Consider the following 11,064-nt stretch of genomic DNA (forward strand, 5'->3'; position numbering starts at 1 on the left):
CTCAACTTCCGTTTTGAACTTTATGAACACGTCTAATGCTTCCGCCTTTTCTTTTATTAAGTAAATATGACCATATCTTGAATAATCATCTATGAATGTGATAAAGTAACGGTCACCATTTCTTGTAGCCTTTGGAAAAGGACCACAGATATCCGTATGAATTAATTCTAAGACATCATTACACCTTTTTGCATCATACTTACGTTTATTAGTTTGTTTTCCCTTTATACAATTTACACAATCACTTAAGTTTGTAAAATCTAAAGGTTGGAGAATATCATTAGACACAAGACGTTCTATCCTTTTCATAGAGATATGTCCTAATCGCTTGTGCCATAATGTTGCAGATTTCTCACAAGTTAATTTACGTTTTCTATTATCTATATGCAGTGCCTCTGAATGTGAAGTGTCTATATCTAGAAAATAAAGATTATCATAGGAAGACAGGATACCAGAAGCAAGAAGCTTAGAATCTTGACACAAACTGAAATTTCCTTTACCAAATGAACATACATAACCATTTTTGTCCAAATAAGATATAGAAATTAGGTTCCTTCTGAAAGATGGAACCACTAAAGCATCAAAACTTAAATAAAATCCTGTCTTACATAATAATCTAAATTTCCCTATGCTTTCCACTTCTACTTTATTGCCATTTCCTACGTAAACGTAGCGCTCTGCCTCACTTGGCTTGCGATGGCTTAGGCAACCCTGCATCGACATACTGATGTTAGTTGTTGCACCTGAATCTATCCACCAAGTATATCTAGATACAGAACTTAAATTAACTTCAGAACAAACCAAAGCAAGAGACATACCTTTCTTTGCCAACCATGCATGATAGTTGGTGCAGAATTTCTTTGTATGTCCTGGCGCTTTGCAGAAAAAACAGTTCCTTTCTCCTGCTTTCACAGAAGTATCTTCCTTCTTGCTTTTCTGCGCGGCATTGTTTGCAGCTACCTTGGTAGGTCCCTTTTCCTTGGCAGTAAACTTGCGCTTCTTGCCTTTACCCTTAGGATTAGATGTTACTACATGAGCACTTTCTCCCTTAGTCATTTTCTGTCTCTCTTCCTCCTGCACCAACCGAGCCTCAAACTCAGGTAATGTCCACGTCTCTTTTTGACAATTATAAGTCATCTTGAATTGACTAAAGTTAGACGGGAGAGACAGAAAAATGAACTCAATGAGAACCTCATTAGAGATGTCATAATTATGCCCTTTCAAGGCACGTTGAAGTCTTGTCATCTCAATAACATGCTCTCTAACCCCTTCTTTTCCCTTGTATTTTATTGTTGCCAACTTCACAAAGAGTGTACTAACATCAGTCTTTTTACTCTTTGTGAATTTTTCTTCAAGGGCCTTAAGGTATGCAACAGCGCCTGTCTCTGTATCAGGTATGATGCCTCGAAAGGTCTCATGGATCGTTTGCTTCATCACCATTATGCACATGCGATCTGAATGCTCCCATCTAGCAATATCAGCCTTCTCTTGAGGAGTTACCTCACTCTCTTTATTAGGCTTGGGGCGATCAAATCTCAGTGCTGTGTCCAATTGCATGATCCCTAAGACTAATTTCAGCTTTTCCTCCCACTGTTTGAAATTGTTCCCCATGAGGGGCTTAATCTGACTTAGACTTGACATTATGTTTGGATCTGAAAAATTCAAGAACAAGTAAATAATTTAGATATGATGCGTCACGATTTGATCCTTAATCATAATTCTAAAATCTATCTAAAAGCATGTGTAAAACTATTTGCTCCATTAAAACTTTAGCCAAAACACCATTCAGTAATGAAACACCTTTGGGTGCAATCATTACCTTCAGGCAACCCTTATGCACCAAACAACTTAGCAGGCGCCAACCCTCCTTTGGGAAAGCTAACACCCACGTCCATTGCCAGCACGTTACTTCAACTTGTCATGAGTCATCCTTGCAATCGTCTTACAGAGAGCGGTTCGTTTGCGAACATCAATGCTTGACTCATGCGAAAACAACACATGTATACCAAACACCGTCTTTAGTTAGATTCCAAAATTATGTCTAAAACCTAATCTAGGACGTACCTATAGAATCCACTCGTCCTATATAGAATACAGTATCTCATAACTCTTTTAAATTTAATATTCAACTATATTCATCAAAATAATTATTAGGTTTTAGTAAAACTTTAGCAGTTTCTACAATGATTACCTTTTAGAAATGCTTCAATAATTTATTTAGAGAATACTAAATAATTTTATGGTTGCCATGATTAGCATCATTGTGATCAAATCCGAATTTAGTATTATATCAATAATTAACGTTAATACAAATTTTATGCCATAATTAGCATTATTGTGATAAAATCCGAATTTGGTATTATATCAGTAATTAACGTTAATACAAATTTTTATGCCATAACTTTGAAGATCAAGGTTAACTCCATATACATAGCAGACCAAAACTAAGAACCAAAAGTTAACCCATTATCCAGGTTAACCAAAAGTTTCGTTAAGTTAACATTGAATCGTTAAGTGAAAAAATTAACCCGTTATTAAGTGAAAAAGGAGATTGAATCCTATAAAGAAAAAAACTTCAAAAATGATTTGTAAATGAAAACCTCTTTTTCACTTAACGAAATTGACACATTAACATGGTTAACCTCAAGTCCATGAGAGATGAGAGATCGAATCCCTTAAAGTAAACATCTTTAAAATGATTTGAACTGAAAACCCTTTTTCTTTTTACACGGTTAAAATTTACAATTCTAAAGATTTGATTTTGATTACATTGCTTGATAAATCTGGATTTTGATAGCTCCAAACTTGGTAAAGTCTGGGCTTTAACCGATCCAAGGTGAGTTAAACAGATCCAAAGTTTATATATCAAACTGTACTCTGTAAATATCCAGGGTTTAGTAAATCCTAACAAGATGAATCCGGAGTTTAATAAATCCTGGATTACAGAGGATCACATCAAGGTCAAGAATTTCTCCATACTTGAATTCCAAGATTGGAATTGATTTGTCAAAAAAAGAAAATAACCAAAAAAGTACAGACTGCATCAAACTCTGGGGTTACAGAGAATCACATCAAGTTCAAAAATTTCTCCATGCTCGAATTCCTCATCTTATAATTGATTTCTGAAACCATGAAATAACCAAAAGAGTACAGACTACATCGAACTCCAGGGTTACTGTGCATCAAACTCTAAGCTAACAGAGAATCACATACAATATACTAAAAATCGAAGATGAATATTCCCAAAAATAATCAGAACTTTCAGGATTCACACAAATTTCTGTGCATCCATTTCCATCTCGTAAGAAGGTAGAACATGATTCAGTCCACCTTATGTGTTATGGTATATCCTTCTTCAATTCACGCCTGGTAAATTTTTATATGTCATTCTGATAAATCGTATATACAATTTATACATACAGGATTCTTTAATTCTTATTCAGAATTCTTTAATTCTTATTTAATTTATACAAGAAACAAACAGAATAAATCGTATAACTTATTCAGAATTCTTACAAGAAGAGAACTAAGAAACCATTGATAAGTCGTATAATCTAAAAAATTAATGGCTGCAAAATAAACTTTGAAATCCTTACTAATATTGATTTGTATTTATGATTTCCAGAAGTTTGCCTTCCTCTCAGAAGGGAGATTTCAGAGGAAACAAATCAAGCGAATCATATGTACCCACTGCAAATAAGAGTTCACAACTTCACATACGAAACAAAATCAGCTAATCTTAAAAAATTCAAGCATGGATTCTTACATAAGGGAGCTCCGATACCAATTGTTAGATTTAATTTCTGAGTTTTCCTAATTACTTTAAACTCTTAACCAAGATCTACTCCTTTGTAAGAAATTAAAAATAATGCACAGCGGAACTTACTTTCCATCTTCAAATGCTTCAGGTCTTTGCTTGAGTTGTTGGCTCTTGAATCCTTCCAAGAGCTTGCAATCCTTTTCTCTAAATGACAGAGTACCTAGTCCTCAATGGAGCAGACAATTTTTCTGAGTGATTGCAAGCCTTGGAGACTCAGCCCTTTTATAGCAGTGCAAAACCCCAATCCTAGGGCAGCCTAAAATTTAGCTGAAACAAGTCTGTCTGAAATTTCAGATTGATTGAAATCAATCAATCAATCAATCAGAATAGATTCTGACCTTTTATAGCAGTGAAAAACCCCAATCCTAGGGCAGCCTAAAATTTAGCTGAAACAAGTCTGTCTGAAATTTCAGATTGATTGAAATCAATCAATCAATCAATCAGAATAGATTCTGATTTCCTTATTCAGCTCAAATTTATTACTGCTATTATTTTTAATCAATTATAATCGGTCCATTAACAATTATAATTGATTAACATTAATCTACATGTATTTGTATCCAAATCCTTATTTTTAAATACGTTTAATGCCATGACTTAATTAATCACATTATTTGGCATATGAATGTAATCTTGCTGACAGTAATTGACATCATAATCATGATGCACGTATGTCCAACTTAATTATTGCAATTAGACGTCTCTAAATCCAACATTCTCTACCTCATAAATCATAAAAATCTTAAATCTAATACAATACTAAAATTATTCATGTTAACAAAATAAAACAAGAATTTGAAAAAATTCAAAACTAAATATTAATAATATTATAATCGAAAATTCAAAACCAATTACTGAACAATTCCTGAACTGGAATCATTATTCCTCCAAACACATTGTCCACCACTGAAGATATCATTCCAACAGTAGTTTTTTATACCAATGAGCAGAGGCTTTAGGATACCTTTTCAGCCCATCTTTATAGTCGATATAATGAAAACCAAATCGACATTCATAACCTAAGGACCATTCAAAGTTATCCATAAGCGACCATGCATAGAACCCTCGGATATCTGAACCTTCCCTGCATTATCACAAACAATATTATCAGCTTTAGTTATCTAATAGCCCTTGAGAAGGACAATGTAATATCAGTTGAGCATCTCAAATTTCATAATTTTCTCCTTTAGGGTGATTGAATGAACTGCAATATATGAGAATAGGGTTATTGGATGAACTGCAATATATCTGAGAAGAGTGCTTCACAAGTACCTTATAGCCTCTAGTATGTACCATAGATGTTCAGAGCAAAAGTTTATGCGCCCTGTATCATTTAGTGCTTCATCGAGCGATGTGGTTGACTAGTCCACAATGGGGTCATTGACTCCTATTTAAATAAGTAAAATCAAATTTGAATATTTAAATAAGTAAAACTAGTTTTGAATATTTATATAATATTTTTGAATTTAGGTTTTTGTGATATATACTTTATAGAAAATAATTTTTAAATGATAATCACAGAAAAAAATCTCGTGAATTGTTTTGAACTAATTAGTGTAGTTCACTTTCTTCGAACAACTAGTATAATTCATCTTTTTTGAACCAATTAGTATGGTTCATCTTCTTCGAACCAACTAGTATGATTCATCTTGTCCTAAAAATAAACCACACTAATGTTTTGAAACTGTCAATAAAACTTTCTCCTATATAATTATCATGACAATATTTCTTTTCATATTTATTTCATACTTATGTATTAAAATATTAATGAAATGAAAACTTGTGCTGTGCTTTTCTTACCATTTTCTGTTATAAAGATGGGCGGATTGTTATACTGATGTTTTATATAAATCAGCAGATCCTTTATCCCCGGTGCATACACATAAAGAAAATCCGATGCCTTCACAAATTTTATACAAAAAAAATACAGTGAAAAGTTCAGATGTCAAATTTAACCAGTAAAATAAATTCCATAACCTGTTCTCAAATTTAAACCTAAATATTGACTTTCCGATTTTGGGTTATAATTAGCACACCTTGAGTCCTATCAACACCCCATTCCGCTCACCTGTAAAAGCACACTAATTATACCTTATTGGTTAACTGAATTTCCTCAATATATATTAATATCAATATTTTTGTCATGAAATTATCCACATTAATACTAATTTTTCTATTTCTATCCTTAAGATTAACTACACTAAATAGCTCGAAACATCTACCAAAAATATTTCAACGTAATATTCTACCTGCAAAATCAGATTTTTAATATTTAGTTTTTAAACTCTTTACAAATTAAGAGACTAATGCAGTGGTAAACACCCAATATATACTTACGAACACAACGTGCCCCACAGTCCAGATTCCAGCAGGACATCTGACTGGTCGGTTCCGGGCAATTTATCGCGTACTGACTTGTATAATAATTCACTCCGACGAAGTCAAAGGATCCTTTTAACTGTTGAGATTGTTGCTCACTAAATTTTGGCAAACGATTCCCAATTCTCTCTTTCATTGTAGTGGGGTAACTGCCTGAAGTTATTGGATCCATAAACCTGCCATACAGAAACTACTGGTTTGATTACAACAGAGTATTGTAACCCTGTTAATAGTGGAAAAGTTTAGAATTTGATTTTATAAAAATATTTAAATTTGTAATGTAGCCTAAGTATTTTTAAATATAAGATTTGACTGATTGATATCTGATAATTCTTTGATTGATAGATATTTGATAATTCAAATCAAAATAACAATGTGAAATTTTTAAAAATATAAACACAATAATACCATCCCAGCGTGAAATCAATAACTCTCTGAGCTGCGTTTTGATCATCCATAGATGCTGAATATGGATAGGTCCCGTTGCACACTAATGTAATCCCAATAGAACCCTTTTGCTCAACCTGCAAGGATTTCAAAACTTTCTCCTTGTTAATAATCCAAAATTATTTTCATTTCATAACTTTTCTCTCCTGGTTAATAACCTAATTCATCTTATTTTCGTTAAAGTCCAGGAAAGTGAACGAAACAGCCGAACAAGGTAAATTTGGAATAAATTGCAGGAAAGGGAACGAAACAGTAGAACCAGGGAAATATAGAATCTATAATGAGGTGTTTTTTACATTGTGGGAAAATCTATCATAACTTAGTTTTCAAACTAGCAGTGAGGACAACTATCTCTTGTTGCTAACCACTAATGTAACCATCTCTGGCTGCTAACAGTGAATGCAGGCTGACTCATCACTCTTATTCAATGAAAACTAAGCCACTTGGAATAACTTGCTGGTGGTTCAAGGGGCAGATTTTCACTCCTGCTGCCTTTGGGTCTTGGGTGATTAACCCATTTCCTTAGGTTCTAGGAAGAGGAGCTCTTAGCCAAGCAAAAACAGTTTTAGGGCATACTCCAGGCCTTTTTTTTCAGTTTGAATTATTTTATTTTATTTTAAATCTAAAAAGGGTTTTTGAGTGAATGGTTTTTGACTGCATATTTACATTATTTATGCTGGAAATTTTTTGGAGTACTAGAATTGTGGAAAATTCACAACTCAAACTTGTGATTTTAACAAATCCCTACTAGATTCTAGGCAAATTACACCAACAATTATACTGAAAAAACCTAAAAAACTTATAATAGATAGACTACTAGATAAAACTAGGGTAGGAGATGAGTCACAGGCATGCACTAGTATCAAAATATAAGATAATGTCAAAGTACCTTGATTCCCAGGGCTGTCTGTTAAGAAAGTGAAGATGATGTTTTAGCTATATTTTAATTGTTCTAAGTTTTGAAGGTTTCTGGTTAATATTTTCTTGTTAAATTTGAGCATTCTTATTTCTATTGGGATTCCCCTGATATTGAGGGATTTTGAGCATTCTTATTTCTATTGGGATTCCCATAATATTGAGGGATCTTATAAACATGGGTGAAGTCAAATAATTGAACTTGCCTATGTCAGAATTTTTGAATATTTTAAAATTCTGCAATTGAATTGTTTAGAAATCTGTAAATACTAAATTTATTTATAGATACCAAAACTTCTGAGATAAAAAAAAAGGAAAGAGAAGTAAAAGAAAAAGAAAAAAAGAATGAAAAGTAAAGAAAAAAAGCTTAAGGCTATATTCAAAGCAAGTCCTGTGAAGTGTGAACGACTGTGAAACCACTTCCACTTCTAATTCCAATGTTTTTAATCCAAGTTCCAATATCCAGATGGAAGGACAGTGTATTCAGAGCCAAATTGAAATGGTCAGACTTTAAGGTCCGCATGATCAGTCATGAGAACTACTAGTAGCCTCAATTTGTTTTAGAATGCATTCGTTTGCAGAAGAGCTTCACCTGATATTTAGTCCTATATGCTTCCACAGCAGCTGCATGTGCAAGAAGAATGTGATGTGCCACTGTGTATATTTCAGTTGCAATGGGATTATCAAAACTACTGTGGCCAGGGGCATGAAGTCCGCGATCATATCCAAAGTAACAAACGAGATAAGGTTCATTAAAAGTGATCCACTGTTTAACCCTATCACCAAATAATCGGAAGCATGTTTCTGCATAGGCAGTATAATCAGTCCTGCATCAATATATCACGACAACACAAAAATGATTTAATCAATGGCCAATACAGCAACAACTTTCTAATCCAAAATATTGCAGAAATACAAATTAGCATACACCATGCATGGACTCAGAAATCCTCCATAGTCATCCTCAAGACACTGGGGAGCATCCCAATGGAACAAAGTGACAGAAACTTGGATTCCTGCAAACTACTCACAATCAGCATTGTTCAAAAGAAGAGACAAGCAGAACACAAGACAGGCAATATCGATCATTAAGTGATAACATTGGGTACATCATACAACCATTCTCCAGGAGTTCATTTATGAGGTTATTGTAATAGGCTACTCCTTCCTCATTGATCTCCCCTTTTCCCTCTGCAACAATTTGTAGACATTAGGTCAATGACAATATAAACTCTAGACTCAACTTTGAGAAATAACAACATTTGGGTATTAATCTACTTCTTTGCAGCTTACTTGGAAACATTCGAGACCATGAGATTGAGAATCTGTAGACATCCACTCCCATATCTTTTATAAGTTTAACATCTTCCTGCAGGTTAGATGGCTTAGTCCAAGTGACTGGTGAGTAGAAATTAGAATCCCTTTGAGTAGCTCGTGCAAACTCTTACACAGTGGAAACTCTGGTATAATATTATATGTAACTACAACATCATTCGAAATTATATTTGATCCAAAATTTCAGTTAGGAGTTACCTTATAACGATGGTACTGGTCCACAGCTACATCACCGTTGCTCCCATCAACAATTTTGCCTGGATTGCAAAACCATACTAATCATTCAGTGATAAGATTCTATACAAATTTACTTCTAAGAGAGAAGCAGCTAAGAAGTGGAGATGTGTCTATGTCTCACTATGTAACCCACAGCAGTAAATATTCATCTTTATGACTTTGAGTTAATTGACTGGTAATCATACTAATGTAATTTAGAGTTAAACTCTTTAATAATAAAATTTTATGTCTGTAAATATCATCATGAAGAAGCCATCATTGAAGAAGAAACATATCTCTTTGTCTGAAACTTTATACTGGTATTTATAATTTGGAATTTATTAATTAATATAAGTCTGCAAGACCAAAAATTCTTTCAACAACGGTTTAACTAAATTTACAGAGTTAGCTCACATCTTACTTTCCTAGTAGAAACATGTTTATACTAGTTTTAAATTGTGATTTAAAAGCATGCTACATAAAAAGTATTTTGATATAAATAGCATATTCTCTGCATCCAACAAACATAAAACAATGTATATACAAATCTACAATGTATGTACAAATCTACATGTACAGTGAACATAAGCTCAGGCTATAGGAGCAACAATCTGGCTTGACTCTGAGCATATGATTGCACCTGGTGTCTGGCAAAATGAGTCCCAGATGCTTAGACCTCTTCCACCTTCTTTTGCAGCTCCTTCACACTGCATCAATACATATACCAAAGATATTATAGGTTTTTCAAGATATTATAGGTTTTTTTGTTGGCTAGACTTATGGAGACTTGAACCTTCAATTTCATTGTTTACATAATACTTCATAATTACAACTATTATCAATTAATCTATACCATGTAGGACACATTACAGATTTATTTGAGATAGGTAGATTTTAACATTTATTTCGTCGGATGTTCACACTATGCATATAGACTACAGTGGTTTACCATGAGAATTTTCGAGTTGATTCAGAGAGCGAGAGATATGCACCAGTACCTGATAAGCAGAAGTCGCTACCCCAAACATGAATCCCGGAGGAAAATTGCTCCTCCTTAGTCCCCTATGATCGTTCACTTCACTGTGACTCTCCATGTTCAACTTTGATGTATTCAGAACTACAATCCACTGTACTTATGACCTGAACCTGAACGCACACCTGAGGCCTCGGCTTTGCAGATACATAGCTCTTATACTACGAAAATAAAGCTGGAGTTAACAAATTCTTGATTACTCTGTCGTACCTTTGAAAGCGAACAAGACCAAAAGGTTTGAAAAATAATTTTGGTGGACCAAACATGTGCGCCCCATATGCAGTCAACCCAGCACATACAGCACGTTATCTAAGCAGCCAATCTCGTGTCTTTCTATACGTGTCTTGCAATCCCATAAAAAGATTCTGTTAATTTTATATTTTAAAATTGGAATCATTCGTTCGTCGTACCCACAGACAGAAAAATTTCATATGCCAAATTTGGTGTTTGATTGATCGTTTATTATTATTATTATTATTAACCTTTTCTTTAATTTTTTAAAAACTATTAATATTTATAATATTATATAATTAATATTTATCAAACCTTTCATTACTTCAACAAACCCAAATATAATCAATTTTAAATATTAACTCTTATAATATTACTTTAACAAATTTAATATAATCAATTTCAAAATCATATTTTATAATTAATGTTATCAAACTTTTTGAAATTTTAATAAATTGAATTTAATCATTTTGATGATTTTAATAAATCTATTCCAAAGATCATAAATGTATTCTAGATTTAAGGATAGTTTAAACTCTGAATATCATAAATGTATTCTAGATTTAAGGATAGTTTAAACTCTGTCTTTTATTCTCTTTAAGTAAGTTATCTAAATTTAAATTATTTACATATTTCAACTCAATCAAATTTATCACCATACAATATGATAGGAGATATAACCATGTCC

The 11,064-nt window shown here is 33.0% G+C and overlaps 1 protein-coding gene across 1 annotated transcript; it reads right to left on the bottom strand.

The window, feature by feature from the left end:
* Nucleotides 1-4,659: 4,659 nt before the first annotated feature.
* On the bottom strand, nucleotides 4,660-10,423 carry LOC149151466 (beta-glucosidase 13-like). The gene is made up of 13 exons (XM_089439634.1): nucleotides 10,111-10,423; nucleotides 9,753-9,819; nucleotides 9,095-9,153; nucleotides 8,855-8,930; nucleotides 8,681-8,752; nucleotides 8,490-8,577; nucleotides 8,154-8,388; nucleotides 6,608-6,723; nucleotides 6,158-6,375; nucleotides 5,857-5,888; nucleotides 5,621-5,720; nucleotides 5,093-5,207; nucleotides 4,660-4,904 (listed from the first exon to the last, which is right to left on the bottom strand). The coding sequence occupies exons 1-12, from the start codon at nucleotides 10,204-10,206 to the stop codon at nucleotides 5,182-5,184; spliced, it is 1,185 nt and encodes a 394-aa protein (XP_089295760.1). The 5' UTR covers nucleotides 10,207-10,423; the 3' UTR covers nucleotides 4,660-4,904; nucleotides 5,093-5,181.
* Between the last annotated feature and the right edge of the window lie 641 nt (nucleotides 10,424-11,064).

Source organism: Pinus tabuliformis, chromosome 9 (genome assembly GCF_031772625.1).
Source record: "Pinus tabuliformis cultivar Carrire ecotype Pingquan chromosome 9, CPIR1, whole genome shotgun sequence".
NCBI lineage: Eukaryota > Viridiplantae > Streptophyta > Pinopsida > Pinales > Pinaceae > Pinus > Pinus tabuliformis.